The following is an 18348-nucleotide window of genomic DNA, read 5'->3' on the forward strand; positions in this document are numbered from 1 at the left end:
TCCAACCAGCCCCTGAGTTGTTGTTTTTATTTTTATTTTTTAATTTTTCTGTGTTTTTGTTGCTGTTGTTTTAAAATGAAATCACTGAGGGGTGTGTGTGCATGTGTGCGCGCGCGTGCCCCCTGAGGCCTTATGTTTTGTTCCTAGAGAAATGAGTAGCTACCCAGGAACTGGGAGATGAGGACAAAAGCCCCCAGACCCAGAAATACGGGGTCACATGAGCAGAGAGCTTGGGCAGGTCCACAGTTTATGGATGAATTTTGTCTCCTTCAGTCTACCCCTTACCTCACCTCCAGGAGGGAAAGAGGGGGAGGGGCACCAAGGGGTCTGGGGAGGGGGGCAGGGACTCCTCAAATGGTCCTTGCCTTTTCTTCTCTTTGAGAATTGTGTTAAAACACACAACACAAAATTTTCCATCTTAAACATTTCTAAGTGCATGCTTTTATCGAGTTAACTATATTCACATTGTGTGACCGCTGTTCTCCAGAACTCATTCATCTTGCAAAGCAGAACCTCTATGTGCATTAGACAACAGCTCCGCGTCCCCTCATGGGTGCACTATGGTGATAACATATGAGGGCGACCCTCTACGAAAATGCAAACAACGTTGTAAGCCAACATTACTTCAATTAAATTAAAACAATCATCTTTCCCAACTTGAAATGCTGATGTCCCTCCCCCATGATGGAGCCTTTTCAGATTTTCCTCCCTTCCTGTCTTCCTTCATCCTTCCTAAAGTAATTTATTGTGTGTGGTATAGTTCTAGGAATTGGGGTTAAGACTCCCAATGATTAAGAAACCAAAAGCGTGTTGTCCCGGCCAGAGAGTAAGGACATGGCAACCAGGGACTAACCACAGCAAGAACCATCCAGAAACAGCCTCACAATAGCAGGACAGTTTCAGCGCAAGGTCAGAGGACCTGCAAGAAGAGGCACCGGAGGGAAGAGAGGATGACAGGGGAGATTCTTCCCTGGGAGATGAACTTCAAGTGAGACCGTAAAGGAGAAAGATGCCCCAAGGCTGGTGTTCAGGCCCCGGGAGAAGGGCACGAGGGTGTGTGTGTGTGTGTGTGTGGGGGTGACTGCTCACTCATTCAGCAGATACCAGACACCGAGGGCCTACCGTGGGCGCGGCCCTGACCTGGCCTTAGGGATCTGCTCAGCCAAACAGACATGGTTCTGCCCTCGTGGAGCTTGCAATCTAGTGAGAAGACACATCAAGTAGTTGTATTTATAAGACAGATAACAGCCAACATTTTTGGAACACACTTAAAGTTATAATTATTTGGCTGTGCATTACAGAGACGGAAAGAGAGTGGCTTCAAAGAGATGAAGCACATTTCTCCCTTCCTTTGAAGTTCAGAGGTTGGCAGTTCAGGGCTGGCGAGGGTAGAGGGGGTGCGGCTGTTCTCCACAAAGTCTGAGGACCCGGGCTCCTTTACCTGTGACATTGCAGCTGGAGATGTCCTCTCCTGCTTCTACTGATGGAAAGGTTCAGGGAGAATTTCCTATTAGGTGAACCTGCTCAGGTGCCAGCGTAACTTACTGAGTCCCTCTGTGGTGTCAGACTGGTTTGTTTGAAGGTAGAAGAAATTCCCAGTCTTAGCCCACCTGGGAAGAGGTATGGGCAAAAGGACATTATTTCCAAGATTTCCTTTGACTGGGTTGACTTGTAATATTTTTTTTTTAAAGATTTATTTATTTATTTATGCATACAAGAGCTGTGGTACAGGCCAGAGTTGTGGGGGTGGTGGTGGTGGTGGTGAGAAGATTCACCAGAGACAGTGGGGAACAGAACAGGCAGGCTGACCGAAGTACACTGCTGAGGGGAGCAGCGGGCAAGTCAGGAGAGGTCTGCTGCACCATGTGGGTTGCTCCCTGGTGGGCTAGGGAATCAAACTCATGCTGCAGAGGCTGCAGACAGCCTCATAGGTTGCATCTTAACCCACTGCGCCACCAGGTAGGCCCTGACCTGTAATATTTTAAACCCGGACTCAAACCATGTCTAACAAAATACCGTGGACTGGGTGGTTTAAACAACAGATATTTATTGCTCACAGTTCTGGAGGCTGGAAATGTGAGATCACATTTCTCTCTTTCTTGCTCTTTCTCTTTACTATATATACACACACATATACCTATAACACATGTATACATCTATAGGCACAGTTTACACACATGTACACACACCAAACATGTATACATACAGATTCACACATGTCCACACCAAGATGAGGATCAAGGAGGAGATTTAGGGGAGGCTCCTGCTTACCTGGCCACTCTCTGCTTTGAACACTGAGGAAGCCCAAAGCTTCTATTCACCCCTTGGAGAGAAAATGGGCAAGGAAGTCATTATGGCTAAGATGATCGTAAAGTGGGGTTCCCAGATGTCAAAGGTAAATTTTGGAGAGATGATAATAGAGAGAGCGTGACCAACTTTGTGAACACCTACTATGTGCCAGGCATGGTGCCAAGCACTTCACACCTCACTCTCATAGCAGCCTGTGAAGTAGGGATTGCAATCCCCATTTAAGGATCTAAAAATATCCTATAGGAAAAATAGCAACCACAAACTTGACTCTTAGTTCTTTTAGTTTCTCCCCCTCCAGTTTAAGGCTGTAGCATGACATAATATGAGTATTTTTTTTTTTTTAAGATTTTATTTATTTGTACAAGAACTGGGGTACAGGTCAGAGGCACGGGAGGGTGAGAGAATTCACCAGAGACAGAGCAGGGAGCAGAAAAGGCAGACGGACCTAAGACACTGCTGAGGGGAGCAGCAGGCGAGGCAGGAGAGGTCTGCCACACCATGTGGGTTTCTCCCTGGCCAGCCGGGAATTGAACCCGCACTGCAGAGGCTGCGGACAGCTTCACAGCACGGTGCTCAACCTGCTGTGCCACCGGGGAGGCCCGATAAATTTCTGCTATGAGTAAGACCATCTGGCATTTTTCATTTTATTTCTGGCTTATTTCGCTGAACATGATCCCTTCCAGCTCATCCATGTTGCTGCAAATTGCATGAGTTTATCTTTTTTGATTGCTGAGTATTATTCCATTGTGTATATGTACCACATCTTCTTGATCCAGGAAAAAGACTAATTATAATAAAGCAAAAATAAAAATCAGGGGCCTCCCTGGTGGTGCAAGGGGTTAAACACTGCTCTACGAAGCAGTCCACAGCCTCTGCAGCACGAGTTTGATCCCCGGCCAGCCACGGAGCAACCCACATGACTCAGCAGACCTCTCCTGTCTCACCCGCTGCTCCCCTCAGCAGAGTATTTCGGTCAATCTGCCTGTTCTGTTCCCCACTCTGTCTCTGGTGAATCCTCTCACCCCCGCATCTCTGGCATGTACCCAGCTCTTGTATGCATAAATAAACAGATCTTTGAAAAAAATCAAAATCAATAAGCAACTATAAACCAGAGACACACTACGGGGCAGGCGGGATGAGTGAGTAGGCGGGATGAGTAAGTGGGGGGGGGGGCGTGGGAATCGTACGGGGACTATTACCAAGATGAAAATGCATACATTGTGCAAAAATGAAAAATGATGTAAAAATATATAAAATAAAAAAATAATAATAAATGGAAAAAAAAGAGTATTTCTAACGTCCATTTTCACGAAAGTCCTCAGGAACGACTTCCAAATTCACACTAAGGCTTATAAGATTTCTGTCTAGTTTCTAAGGCCTTCCTTTCTTTGCTCCTACTCTAGAAACACCTCTTGCTGCCGCTGGCTGACCCCCATCCTCTCTGTCAGTATCCCTCCTTCTCACCCATGACCTCTTGATCCATCTCTTTTCCTCCCTCTTGCTGCCCATTCAACTGATTTCCACAGCCCGGGTTGGGCTCACTGAGGTTTTCCACACTGCCAGAGGTCTGCTGAGCAGCAGATGGCCGCAATTTAGTCTCCTTAACACAACTGCCAAATGGCAGCTGAAGATGTCAGAGCTGGAGGAGTCCTTGGAGACTTAGAGCAGAGTCACTCACCTCTGCAGCATTTAGCATCATGCTTTGGCTATGGTTGCTCTGTCTTTTAAGGGAGAATGTGTTGGAGATTGCCCATGCAATAGCAACCTATTACCACTAGATGGCACAATTGCAGCAGCTCTCTTCCAAAGGGACACCCAAATGTGGTGTCACATAGCCAGTCTCCAGGGACTTGAGGTGTCAGTTTATTTCAATGCCTTCAGGTAGATGAAGGTCTTGTTCACTTTCAAAGACTCACAAGGTTAGTTAGCTTGCTTCAGTACCTCCACAAAGGTTTTGCAATGAGAGGTCAAAGAGAAGGCACTATTTTGGACGTGAAGACCTGGCATCTAGTCCAGTTCTGCTCCTAAGCCACATGCTCAGCTTCAGTTCCAAACTAAAGGGGTTGATTTGCTGTCCCTTCCATCTCTCTGATATGGACCATTTAGAACTCAACTAACTACCTCTTGCTATATTCAGCTTTAGCCCACTTATTTTGTTTTCACCCTTATTGTGTATATGTGTTTAGAACGTTGAGAGTAAAAATCATCTATTCAAAATAATTATGGAATGCACAAGAGTAGGTTGTCTAGGAAATAAACAAAGTCACTCATGGTCTTTCACCCCATGAGTCTATACTCTACTAGAGGAAAAATGATCAGCACGTGACAATTTAAGCTATGTCATAAGATAAAACAAAGAAATGACACCAGGCAGTATATGTCTAAGGATTGAGAGAGAGGAGTGAGGACAGAGCACTGGGAGCTCGGAGGAGGAGGAATGATTAAAGAGGGCTTCATGGAAGAGGTGTGGCAATCCTGATGGGTTATAAATTGACGAGAACCTGGGGAGAGACATTCTAGACAGGAAGCACAGATACCTTGTTCTTTGTCAACTGTCCCCACAGCCCCTGCCCTTTAGGATTGGCTAGAAGAAATAAAAAAGGGCAAAAGAAGAGTGATAAAAAGAACCAGAGAAGGGAACAAGAGATGAGGAGAAGGGCAGAAGGACAGAAAGTGGAGAGGTGAGTAGGCATCACACTCAGGAGAGAGGCGTACCTATCCAGAGGTAAAAAGGGAAGTTAGAAAATATAAATGTAAGCTGGGAAAATACCCATTCTTTTCTGTTCTAATCTGTGGAACCACAGAATCATCAGCCTTCAGGTGCCAGCCCTCTAGGTCAAACCCTTCCCAAAAACACTATAAAATGATCAGCCATTGTCCACTTGAATACCTACCACAATGTGAACCTCATTATTTCCCCAGGCCAATTCCCATTTGGAGAAAAAAACCCTGACATAGCTTTCTAGTGGGAATCTGATTTTTACACCCCTGAGGTTTCCATCCTGGATTTGTCTTCCAAATGGATCCCCCAAATCTCAGACCATACCCCTCTTTCACCAGCTTAGCATCTCCTGGGGCCCCTGGCTACAAACCAAGTTTCTTGAACACATTAACGATATCCATTACTGGCAAACATGGGCTCTCAGTGCCCACTTAGCAATGTGGAGCCACATGTCAGAGTCTGGAAATCAATCTTCTTCACAGAAAAGATGGCTCTGAGGCCAAGCGGAGGTTGGGGAGTTTGACTTGGTCACATTGCTAGACCGAAGGGCAGCGTATTGTTTGTTCATTTTAACATTAAAAACAATTCCAGGGGCCTCCCTGGTGGCGCAGCGGTTGAGCGCTGGGCTGCGAAGCTGCCCGCGGCCTCTGCGGCGCCGGTTCGATCCCCGGCTGCTCCCCGGCCACCAGAGGAGGGTCCCACATGGCGCGCAGACCTCTCCTGCCGCCCGCTGCTCCTCTCAGCAGTGTGCTTCGGTCCTTCTGCCTGCTCTGCTCCCGCTCTGGCTCTGGTGAATTCTCTCACCCTCCCGCGCTTCTGACTGTACCCAGTGCATGTATAAACAAACAAATAAATAAATAAATAAAACATGCCTCTATTAAAAAAAAAAAAAAAAAAAAAAATAAAAACAATTCCACCTCATTTTAACCTTACGCCCTCTTGGTCCTGTTCTCATGGCTCTGTGCCCCAACTTCATGTTCACAGTTAGCTCGCGGCCGGCCCTTCGCCCATGGGTCAGGTAGAGGAGCTACAGGGTTCTTTCCTCAGCTCAGGCTGCCCCTTTGGAGTCCCTTCCCCATGGGTTTCCTTATTTAGTTGTTTGCAGTTCCTTCTTGATAGCATCCATTCCTCTGTTAGTAGGAGCAGAGACTCTTAACCATAAAAGATCTTTGTGGGCACATTTATGCTGTTTTTCCAAGAAGGGAATTTGTATCTTTTGGTCATTTTTTCAAAAAGGTCAAAGACCCAAAAAAGGTTAAAAGAGGACACAGAGGCTTTGTGGGATTCTGTTTATCTTGCCCCTGAGTGTGTGGACACTGCATCTGGTGCGCCCAGCTTTCCTCCCGGGCGCTCAAACCCTCCCAGGACGCCCTTCACTTCCGCCTCTCCCCGACCAGCCCTGCAGCCACACTTCGTTTGAGAGAGAAATTCTACCTTTTATTTTTGCTTCCTGTGCAGTCCTGCCTTTTAGCTGGACAAGCATTCCTACCAAGCCCTGGGATATTGTTTTGGACGCTGCTGGACATGCAATGGGCCTGCACCCCCAGCTAGCGTGCAGGGCCCACAGGCTCACCTCCCCCCTGGGGTCACTTTTGGTTCCATTTACTTTATCAGGCTCCCCCAGCCTCCACTGGGCTTCCTCCCTTAGATGGGGGGTCCCTGTGGATGGGATCTTCCTGGTGGGCAGCACCACACACTCACTCTCCAACCGGTTTGATATTTCTTTTCTTTTAAAATTATATTCTTTTTTATTGAGGTACTCTTGGTTTACAACACCCTACAGGATTTAGGGGTATGGGTTCACACTTCTTCAGATGTGTGTTACCACACCACACTCACCACCAAGGCAGCCATCCTCCTCCTCCACAGACTGTTAGGTCCCCTCTCTCTTTTGCTTCTCCTCTGGGAACCTCAATTCTACAGTTGTATTTCTTTTTTTTACCCCAAGATTTATTTATTTATGCATATAAGAGCTGGGGTGCAGGCTTAGAGGTGTAGGGGGTGAGAGGATTCACCAGAGACAGAGTAGGGAGCAGAACAGGCAGATTCACTGAAATACACTGCTGAGGGGAGCAGTGGGCGAGTCAGGAGAGGTCTGCTGTGCCATGTGGGTAGCTCCCTGGCCTGGGATTGAACTCGTGCTGCAGTGGCTGTGGATTGCTTCACAGTGCTGCGTCTTAACCCCTTGCACCACCAGGGAGGCCCCCTGACATAAATCTATATATTAGTCATTAGGGGCAGGCATGTCATTTTGCAGCCAAGAGCCATTTTGCAGCCAAACTCTGTTCATTGTTCAGGGTTGCTATAGGGGCAGGGAGCTGAGGGTGTCTGAATCTCAGGTTTCTCTGTGTCATGTGGGACTTCGATCTTGGCCTCCAAGGACCTGAAAGAGCACATCTACAGTACTGGTCTCAGGGCTCCTTCAATGTCCCCATCTGGGCTTCCAAGGAGATTCCAGAAATGTCTGCCTTCGCCCTAACACTTCTTCCATTCCATCCCCACCCACATTGTAGCCCTCAACCCTGCCCATCTGTGCCCTCCACTTTAAGGAGAAGCCAGAGGTTAAAGATCTAGTGTTAAAAATCTTGGCGACCAGTTGGAATGTGGAGAACGCACTAGAGCATTTGTTTCACAATCACTTACTTGATGCAATTTATTGTGGGTACTGAAGTTTTCCTTTTAATTTAGAATTTAGTCTTGTGATGTTTTGCCAGTGCCTAGTGTTTAATAAAGGCAGCTGGCATTTTTTTCGTCAGGCTTTGGGGTTTATGAAATTGAATAGGGCTTGGGTCATGCCCTCAAAGAATATCAAATGCTAGGTAAACAAAGTGGGTCGGTGTGCAAATAAAAAAGTATCAACAGAAAGGCAAATGTTGTAGGATAGATACCAAAGAAGTGGGGGAATTAGAAAATGAGTAACAGGATCATTTCCAGGGAGGAGATTAGAGAAGTCTCTTTGGAGAAGAAGCTGGCATTGAAACTGTAGAAGACAGGGGTGGGGCGGAGTTGGGGGTTGGGGAGAAACCCTAGAAGGTAGGAGTGCTGTTGTCATCACCCAGGGAAGCAAGAGAGGGCAGTGGTTAAGAGCCTCAGGGTTAGGATAGAGGTCATTCATGAGCTGTGTGATCTCAGGCAGGCTTTTCAGTCTCTTCAAACCTCCAATTCCTTGTCTATTAAGTGTGTATAATAGTATTCCTGGCCCTCTGTTCTGTTCCCCACTGTCTCTGGTGAATCCTCTCACCCCCCGCACCTTTGGCCTGTACCCCAGGTTGTATGCATAAATAAATAAATCTTAAAAAAAATAGTATTCCCAGCCCTATCTATTTTTTCCAATGATCCAGTGAGTGAATACATATAAAGCAATTGAAACAGTGTCTGTAACATAGTAAAGACTGAAGTATTAACTCTGTAAGGAAGGGTGTTCCAGGCAGGAGAATCAGCTCTAGCAAAAGAAGGAAAATGAAAGAACTACTATTTTTTTGGGGGGGAAAAACACCCTCAAATGACTGATCTACCTGGGAAACACATGGGGAGAGGAACAGTGTTTATCATCACAGCAGCTGTCTCCACTGCATGCTCACCCTGTGCTGATGCTCTTCCAATGCTTCGTGGGCACGGTTCAGTGGCTCTTCCCAGCACGTGGACAGGATGGACCTGATTATCCCCATTCTACAGAGGGGGAAACAAAGGCTGCTAGAAGCCGGTGACTGCTGCCAGAGCACTCACTGACTGGGCAGAAACTTCAGGAATGTCTCTCACTTCTAAGCCTTCATTCTTAAGCACTGCTGCAGTGCCCTCAGGTAGATACTGAGTGCCACCTGGTTTTCCCTCACCGCTTGCCAAGCTGTCGCCTTGCCCTGTGGCTCTCTCAGGCTGGACTTCTGTTTCCTTTTGTGTAAAGGAGAAACTCCTGCTCTAATGAGTCTGATCTCTTTTTCTTCCCTTGCTCTCAAAATTCGTCCTTGGGTGTCTGCATCTTCCTGGACACCCAACGCCGGATAATAGGGAGGGACAGGAAGAGGAGAGCACAGCGCCAGGTCCCTTGGCACAAACCTGCAAGTGGGTTCAAAAAAACAAAATCAAACCAGCATGGAATAAAATGAGAGCAGAAACACCAAGGTGAGTCAGAGACGCTTCCTGGGGAGCAGACCTCAGAGGAAATGGGGAATTCTGCTTTGGGGCCCAGCTGGGCAGGTGGTATGAGGAGTCATTTCTCTGTGGCCCTGCCCCTCTGGTCTTTATGGCATCTGGTTGAGATAAGTTTCTGGATTGTTGGAGCAGGAAGAGAGTATTTAAGGGAATTTAGTGAAGGGGGACAGTGAGTCACTTCTGCAATATGATTTGCAGCTTAGGTGGACATGTTACTACATTTCTTTTTTCTGGGGATCTGGACTTGTTAGGAATAGTCTTACTATACTACCTATTTTTCATTCACCTTTGTTTTATTTTTATTGTATTTTTTTTTTTTTTAGTTGAGGTGATGCTGGTTTGCAACCTCTAAATCAACTGTACATGATTCCAAGGTATAGGAGCACACCTTTTCAGATATATGTTACCGAACTGCACCCAGCACCAGAGCACCCTAGCCCTTCCCCATAGTTCATTGGCCCCCTCCCCCTTTTGCTCTCCCCGACACACCTCTGGTAGAATTTGCTTTTGTTTTCTATCTTGATAAAATATAATTAAAAATTGCCAGGTGAATAGGGCTTGGACTTACAGCTTATAACCTGTGAAGCTACCATTGCCTTTGGCAATACTATGATGAGTCTCCTCATCTTCTGCCATGATATAAATAGTGTTTGAGGGACATTGAGAGTTTTGCCCCCTTACCTCAAAGGACATCCATGGTCACCTGCTCACAGTGTCATAACTATCCAATATGTCTCATGTTTTGAAGGGTAGCCATTGAAGGTGCCTGCATATGGCTTGATTATTGAGTGTTTGGGTTCTAAAACCAGAAGGCCAGGGTTTGGAATTGAAGTAAGTAAATTTACCACTGAATGACCTGGTGGAAGTCACAGTCCCTCTCCCACTTCAGTGCACTCATCTGGAAAATGGGGATAAAAATAATACCCACCTTCTTCCAGGGAGCTAAGAGGGTTTTTACAAACAACAAGTTTAAAGTAGCACCAGCCTAGCACATAACAAGCCCCCCGTAGCTGTTAGCTGTGGTGCCATCACAACTTAGGCATCTTTTTTTTACGTTTAGATTTTTTTTTATTTATATATATATTTAACATCATTGTTCATTTTTAAAAAATGTTTGCTTTTTAACCCCCCCCCCCAAGATGTAGTCCCCATAGAATTTCCTTCACCTATTCACCCATGCACCATTACCAGCATCTTAACTTAAATTTCACTCAGTGGATTGCCCAGTAGGATTCGGAGGCTTGGCAATCTGGACAAAGGAAAGCTCTAGAAAGCAAGGTATTCATTAAGTAGGTTGGTCCCAGTCTGAAGGTTTTACCAAATACAAAATCCTCTGGGCATTTAGGGAAGGGTGTGAAGAGGTAGAGTTCTGAAGGAGCAAAGAAATGGGTGAAGAAGACAGATGAATAGTGAGTGTGAGACACTCCCTGGGGATGGGGCAAGCAGCATGTGGGGTCAGGTGTCTGAGCCCCTGAAGAGAGAAGGAGCATGAGGGGAGAAGAAGGGAGAGGGAGAGGGGAAAAGGAGGGCCAGAGAGGTCCAGGCGCTCCTGCCAGGGGCCTGGTGGGAGAAGCAAGGTGAAGGAGAAGGATTGGGCTCTCCTCAGGCCTCATCCAGGTCAGGGCCCAGACTGGAGGCCTGGCTGGGTTGAAACAGCCAGAGTCATGGGAGAGTGAGGCAGACTGCCTGTCACACTCCCAGCTCACAGTCACCCCACTCTTGATCATTCTTTCAGGAAGCTGATTCCCAGGAGCCTGCTGTTTGTCCAGACCTTGGTCCCATGCCCAGGTTTTTCCGGTGTGGTTGTCATATCTCAGGAGTCAGCTGGGCATGGCTGGTGAGTTTCTTGTAATAATTAAGGCAGGAAGTGGCCAGGACCTGGAAATAGAGCAGCTTTAAGGGAGGCAGGGTGAGGAAAATTCTTTTTCTGAGGGCCTGTGTGCCTTCTTGGGCTAGGTGCACAGAATTCCTGAACTTGATCTGGGCTGAGGGACCCTAGGGAAAAATTTTGCTTTATGGACATTTTATCTCAGAAATGGAGAATCTAAGAATGCTCTATTCCAGTAGGGGTTTCTCCAATTCACATGGCAATGCCCTCTTGAAACATGTGGGGGTGTCCAGCACCCTATACTCATAGGAAGGGAGACCATGGCTTTTAGAGTAAGACTGATCTGTTTTTTAATCCCAGCTTTGCCCACTTAGTCTCTGGTCATCAGCAGTCTGCCTGGTGGAGCTAATAACTTGAGCTAATTACTCCATCTCTCTGAACCTCCATTTTTTTTTTCACTTAAACTCAGGATTCCCATGCCTATTTTGTGCTGACTAATAATTTTTTTTATTTATGCATACAAAAACCGGGGGTAGGCCAAAGATGTGGGAGAGTGAGAGGACTCACCAGAGACAGAGTGGGGAACAGAACAGGCAGATTGACTGAAATACATTGCTGAGGGGAGCAGCGGGTGAGACAGGGGAGGTCTGTTGTGCCAGGTGGGTCAGTTCCTTGCTGGGGATTGACCTCATGTTGCAGTGGCTGGCTATAGCTTGATAGTGCTGAGACTTTAATCCCTGCGCCACTAGGGAGGCCCTGACTAATGAATTCTGAAGGCATTCTTAGCATAGCACTTTGCACATAATAACCACAAAATAAATGATAGTTAGAACAACAACAAAACAGCAAAAATAATTACCAGTTCAACTCTTCCCACCTTAGTTTTTAGCTTTGTAAAATGAGTTATTATGGGGAGTAATGAGGCTGATCAATATTTATCAAGAAGGTGGTAAGGGGTCTGCATTGGTTTGAGATGGGGTGTGAACAATCATGTGATGCTCTCAGTGGGCACAGAGCTTGAATCCAGGTTTGGCCAGGAATATGCAGAGCTGGGATGGAAAGTTCCTGGGCTCTTGTGTTTTCTTCTCACCTGTGGATGAGAGAGAAGCTTCACTGCAAGGCAAAGTTTGCTTGTCTCAGCTGGGCCCTGGCAGAGCAGGGCCGGTGTTCTTCCCACCACCACACCCTTAGTATCCCAAGAAGGACCTGGCACACAGTTGATGCTATATGTGTGTGTGTGTGTGTGTGTGTGTGGTGAATGAATATTAAATGCCAATGCTAACTTTACCCCTCCACAATTACCTTGATAAAATTCTAGGGGCCTTTTCTCAGATAACTCCCCCAAGTCCAGAAAGTCTATGCTATGCCATTTTTAATCAGTGTGGACTCTGAAAAACCCATTTTCTTTCAAGCCAGAGGAACAGCTGGCTCATCTCTCAATGGACCAAAGAGCCTCTGCCAAATGTGTGGGAGGAGAAGATTCTGAGCCAATCCACTACTCCACACTTAGCCTCCTTAACTGAGGAATGGATCTGCTTTGAGAGAGCTACAATCTCTCCACAAATAATAACAATATGAACATATTCCACTGTGCTTTTTGGATTCCAAAGAACTTTCACATCCATGTTCTTGCAGGACCTCAGGACCATGTGGGTGTGTTGGGAGGGGGTTGAGTGGAACCAGGGGTGGAAAAAATAGCAGGGAACAGATCATTACTTTTTACAAAGAAAAAGAGTAAAGAGAGGATTTGTAGAATTTTTCAAGATCATCTAGGTAAGAAGTGAGACAAGGACCTAAATCCAGAAAGCTCTGACTTTAACTTTAGCACCGAGGGGAAGTGCGCATGGCCTGGTCGGCAAGAGGCTTAGGAAACGGTCACATTATCTGGTTGCTCCAACTTGCAGTAGTGACAATGAATAGGAGTCGGGCTTTCCCACCGGGCACACTGCTGATGACCAGCAAGGACTCTGTCCATGGCCGATAACATCCTTCTGCCTCAATTTGGCCAACATTGCCCAGGGGCCAGTGATAGGCAGCAACAGTGAAGGGAAAGGATTCCTATTTTGTTGTCTATTTAATGTCAGGCAAGGGGGCAGATAATGTGACTCTTGTCTTTTAAATGGAGCTCAGAGAAGGTCTTCTACCTCCTGGATGCCCCTCCTGACCATACCACCCAGCAGCATGGCATGTGGGCAAATCACAGAATAGACACTCAGTTTCTCCAGCATCTTTGCTTGATTAATATTTTATTAAAGTTAATTATCAGTGGCTGCTAAGAAGGTCAAAAGTAGGAAATATTCTTTCATTTACTGAGGGCCTTCTAGGAAATACAAAGATAATAATCTACAATCCCTGCACTCAAGGATCTCACTGTCCAACAGTGATGGAAGAAGTGGAAGTAAATAAATAACCACAGAAGTGATTATGATGGTGTTGCTGGAAGGGGACCTACTCTCCCACAGTAAACAACAATGCATTTGAGGAGCTGCTTTGAATAGTGAACACAGGCAACAGAAATAGTATCCTCGTGGGAAGGGAAACACATGAAGTGAACCTTACATCTGCCTAGCTTTCTATCTGGGGGAGCTTTCTGGATTGCGGTGCAAGAAGGTAGAGCCTTCTTGCTCTACCTTAAGGGCTTCTTGGTCCCTTGGTCTCACTGAGTTTAAGAGTGTAGATTAGACTTCCAGGCTAATCTTGTGGGGAAAGCTTTTAAAGAGGAAGGAGCTAAACAGAAAAGCCCCCCCCCCAGAAGTCTGTGTGGGTGTTCCCAGGTCTCTGGTACACTGGGAGACCCTCTGGGGGCCGGCAGGGAGTAGCTGAGAGCTCAGCAGGACACTGGTTCCTGCACATGGCTTGGAGGTGTTGGAGTTTTAGCCTAGGGAGTGTGGAGAGATCTCACTGGACAACTGGAGTACTTAGTTGATACAGGAAGTCCACCCCTTAGGAGTAAGGACCATTAAAAATTAAAATAAAAAAAAAAAACCCACATCTTCACACTAGACACACACACACACACACACACACACACAACCCCTTCAAACAAACAACAACAAAAACCATCTCTGAAAAAAGAATAAAATCACACTTGACTTGATCAAAATAATCTGTCAGTGATATAACTGCCGAATAGAACAAAATTCAAAACTCTTCAAGGGATGATAACATACTCATCCCGCTCAACAATGAAAACCCACAATCTGTTGTATATAATTTATTATTACTATACTTGTGAAGAAGTGTTTTACAGGCAGAAATGGAAGTTGGAGTGCATGGAAGTTATTAGCAAATACAAAACAAAGGATTGTCTCAGGCAAGGTTATCTTCTCTTAGGGGCCAAAAAGGCAGGGGTCTTACCTGGTTCTACTTAGAAGTATTGATTAGAAAATTCCAGACTGATACTGATTGGTTTTGAATTCCACTCCTGGAAGGGGCTGAAACTGCAGTTAGGTTAGGTATTGAGGCTTGGTGGGGCTTGGCCTAAGTGACCCCATTTGGAGCCTGTTTCTTTTTATGAAGGACTAGACGGGCACCAGGTGGGCAAGGTGGGCCAACTAAGTGAATGAATAAAACTCAAGATACGCCTGAGGACCTGGGTGAAACACTGTGTGGGTGTCTCCCAGGAGGCAGGATTAGGTCAGGACAAGGGCCGCAGGCTCCTGCCCTGAGCATACTATGGACTGGGGCGCAGACCCTTGAGAACGAGATGCCCAACCTGGGCTCCCCCGCGAGCGGGCGGATCATTCCCCCTCGGGCTGGGCAGGCAGCAGGCGGTCGCGGTTTCCCACCGCCCCTCTCCAGCGCGGGGTCGGGGAAGAGAGGAAGGGCGAGTCCGCGGCCCGCCCACTGCGTCCCACCCACCGCGCGCCTCCCCTCCGGCTGCGGGAAAAGCGGACTCGGGCCGCGCGCTGTGGGCCGGGCGGGCGCGGGCGGACGCGATGCGGGCGCGGCCTCTCTGGGCCGCGGCGCTGGTGCTGGGGGCGCTGGCGGGCGTCGGTGCCGGAGGTGAGTGAGGTCCCCGCGAGGCGGGCGCGCCGCTGTGGGGGGACCCGCGCCGCGCATCCTGCCGCGGCCAAGGCTGCAGACTTGGGGCGGGGAGACTCGGCGGGCGGGTCCTGCGCGGGGCGCTCGGGGCGCTCGGGGCGCTCGGGGCCAGGCTGGGACCGTCGGACCCCGGAGCTGGACTTTCCTGGCCCAGCGGAGCCGGAGCGAGGACCCTGCGGGCGGGTTCTCGGGGCTCCGCAGTCCCGAGCGGGGATGTTGCCTGCCGGGGCCGCTGGGGGTGCGCGGGGCGAGGCGGGCACCTCCGAGCGCAGGTGGTCCCGGGGCCGGCGGGGTGGCCGGGCGAGCTGAGCGCCCCGGGGCTGTCCCCGCGCCGTGGCCGAGGAGTTTGCAACTTCTTCGTGCGAGCGCGCGCGGATTTGCTGGTCCCCAGACGTTTCTTTCCCCCTTGTCTTACACTTTCCCCCAAGTTTTTGTTTTTGTTTAACTGGTTGACTCCCCGCGGGAGCGACTCGGAGCAGGACGCGGGCTTCTCCCCCCTCCCGGTGGCCGGGGTGGCCGCGGTGCCTCTGCTCCGGGACCCACCCGCATCCGAAAAATTTTAAGTCTGCGCGAGGAGCCGCGCCAAGGGTCCCTCGATCTGGCTCGCGTCCCCGGCTTTGTCTCTCGGCGCCAGCACACAGCCTCAGCGCCGCACCGGCCCGCCCGGCTCCCCTGGTCTGGGGAGAGGGCGGGGGCCGAGCAGAGCGCAGCCCGGGGCGCTGCCCCTGGTCCTCCCCGAGTCCTGGTGACCTTCCTGGGGAGGACTCTGCCTGCAGGTCCGCCGGGCGATCCTCTGCAGAGGATGCACAAGGGCGCAGAGATGCACTTTTAATAAAAGAGTGATAAGACAGTTTAGATCCTGCAAAAGTTATTATTTTTTTTTAAATTGAGAAGTTCATTTCAAAGCGTCAAAAATACATTGATGACAGCCGTGAAGACGTGTGGATGTCATGCATGCGCACAGGCAGGACACCAATATTTTAACAATTCTTTATTGATGGTAGCTGATTGACTGCAGAAAGCCATATTTATTTGATCACAGGTGTGAATGGGTGATCCCAGCAGTGGGGATGGTTGTGCTGAGCTGCCTCCCACCCCCACCCCGGGCTCCTTGCAGAAGAGGAGGAGGGTGGTGTTTAAGAGCAGGGGCGCCCTAGTGGGCCCTCCAGAGTAATAAGGCCCCGGGCACAAGCCCTCCCCCTTATATTTTAAGCTTCATCCTAGTGTTGGTGACTGGGGTGCAGGCATCCTCAGAACCCCAGGAAAGAGGTGCTTGGGTGAGAGTAGCAGAGTTGTATGAGGACGCACAAAGTGATTCATCACCGAAAGAACCAGGTGGGCGCCACAGAGAGGCTGGAATGGGAAGGAGAAAGGTTGTTTGAGTGTGGAATTGAGTTCTGCTTTTGCATACAAAGGTGGTATTTTTAGCTTCGCCCAAGAAGTGTTAGATTTTGTGACTTCTCCGTATATAGATCTTCATTTTTTCCCTTTGTTTTGACTTTATTTTAAAAATTAATTAATTTTCTTACATCACTGGTATTTTTGACCAGTAGTTGATTTCTCCCCTGAGGTGTAGTCCGCATAGTTCTCCCACCACCGTAACACCTGTGACCATCAGCACCGTGCTTTGTACCCTCCTGTTTTGATCCCTCTCCCCCACCAACCCCTGCTGTAAGCCTCATATATAGATTTTCATTTTACCTAAGACCTAAAGGAGAATACATTTTATTGGTGATCGCCACCTAAGATGATTGGTTTTGAGCTGGGGTGCTGGTTCCTCCTTCTGAGTTTATTTCCTGGCAACTACAGAAAGCTGTATTTATTTAATGTAGACAGTGTGATGAGTTGGGAGTTAAGTATACATCTGTGAAACCACCACCACAATCTATGAACAAAATAAGTTTAAACATTTTTTGCTGAGTAAGTTGGTTTACATCGTTGTTTATATTTTAGAGTGATAGAATCGCCCTTCAGGTAGCTTAGCACATGGACCACCAAAGTCCTGTCGTCCATGTGCTTCCTCTCCATTCTGTTCTGAACAATATCTGGATGAAGGAAGAGCTACAGATGAGGCATTAGAGGGCCATTTAAGTTACGGCTAAAGCATCTCGTGTGATAGAGGCTCAAGCAGGTCAACCAAAGCCTCACAGGAACCCAGAGGCCTGGAGAGACAGGAGACATGGGGTACGGCTCTAGGATGGGACAAGGGACAACTGTGGTTACAGCCAGTCAGAGGTGGGTTCAGTTTTTGACTTTGCCTCTTACTGCTTGTCTGGCCTTGGGTAAGACTTAATTTCTTGGGCTCTCAGTTTCTTTATCTGTGAAATGGGCAGAACAATACCTCGATGAAATAAAGGTGCAAAAGAGTGTTCCATAGTTACCAAGTACCATTCTCATTATCTTTCTATCCTTGGCATTTACCATGGGTTGGAGGTAAGAGCTGCTACTGCTTGGGCATCAGTGCTATTCAGAGTCCCAGGATGACACCCTTGGGTCCTTTTCTCCAGACCTATGTGACAGGAGACCCTTTCTCACTTCAGTTCACGCCTCACTGGTGGTGTGGCATCTCCCAGCTTCTCTGACCTATGGAGAAGAGAGGGTCACACTTCTGCTTTTTCCACGCAAAAACCCTAAGTCCCATCTCTAGAAAAAGAGGAAAGTTAAGATATATCCAAGTGTGCAGTATCATGAGAAGAAGCTAATGTCTATTTTATTCAATATGCTATGCCCGGTGACTGACACGCTTGTGGCAGCATAAATATCTCTGGAGTGCTCTGAAGAGGCATCTATCTAGAGGTGATAGGCCTCATTTTGAGAAACCTAGCATAGGAGTTCATTCCTAGAAGATCGCCAGGTGCTCCCCAACTGGGCATTCCACACAATATTAGAACATGCCAAGACCATGAGTTCTTTGCGCTTTCAACCTCTGCTCAATTGTACCACTTAGACCTTGGACTTGAGGGTGTTAGAAAGTTAGGGGACCCTCTGTGAGGTGTCTGCCTTTTCCTCCTTCTTGGATTGAAAGGCACAGGAGGGCAGCATTCTCCTTTACTGCCCTGGACGCTGCAAGAGTGAGGAGGCAGAGGCCTCCTGGGGATACATTAGGTGGGGCCAGGGGGCAGTAGTGAAGAGGGGGAGGGGAGTCTGGTTGTGACTCTGGAATTTCCTAATAGAAATTCCTCCTCCACAACTCCCCACCCTACTTGGGATCTCTGGTTATCATCCCCTGCAGCCCCAAGAATCCTTCTGTCCTGGTTGGCAGGAAAAACCAGGAAGCACGTCCACAGAAACCACA

The 18348-nt window shown here is 48.0% G+C and overlaps 1 protein-coding gene across 1 annotated transcript in view; it reads left to right on the plus strand.

The window, feature by feature from the left end:
- The first annotated feature begins 14947 nt into the window (after window positions 1–14947).
- Window positions 14948–18348, plus strand: part of ITGB3 (integrin subunit beta 3) — a 54222-nt gene continuing 50821 nt past the window's right edge. Inside the window, exon 1 of the mRNA XM_037491897.2 lies at window positions 14948–15014. Within this exon, the coding sequence (XP_037347794.1) occupies window positions 14948–15014 (67 nt within the window). The remainder of the gene's footprint in view (window positions 15015–18348) is intronic.

The sequence above is a fragment of the Talpa occidentalis genome, unplaced genomic scaffold (genome assembly GCF_014898055.3).
Source record: "Talpa occidentalis isolate TD23 unplaced genomic scaffold, MPIMG_talOcc4v2.1 talOcc4.7, whole genome shotgun sequence".
NCBI classification, from domain to species: Eukaryota; Metazoa; Chordata; class Mammalia; order Eulipotyphla; family Talpidae; genus Talpa; species Talpa occidentalis.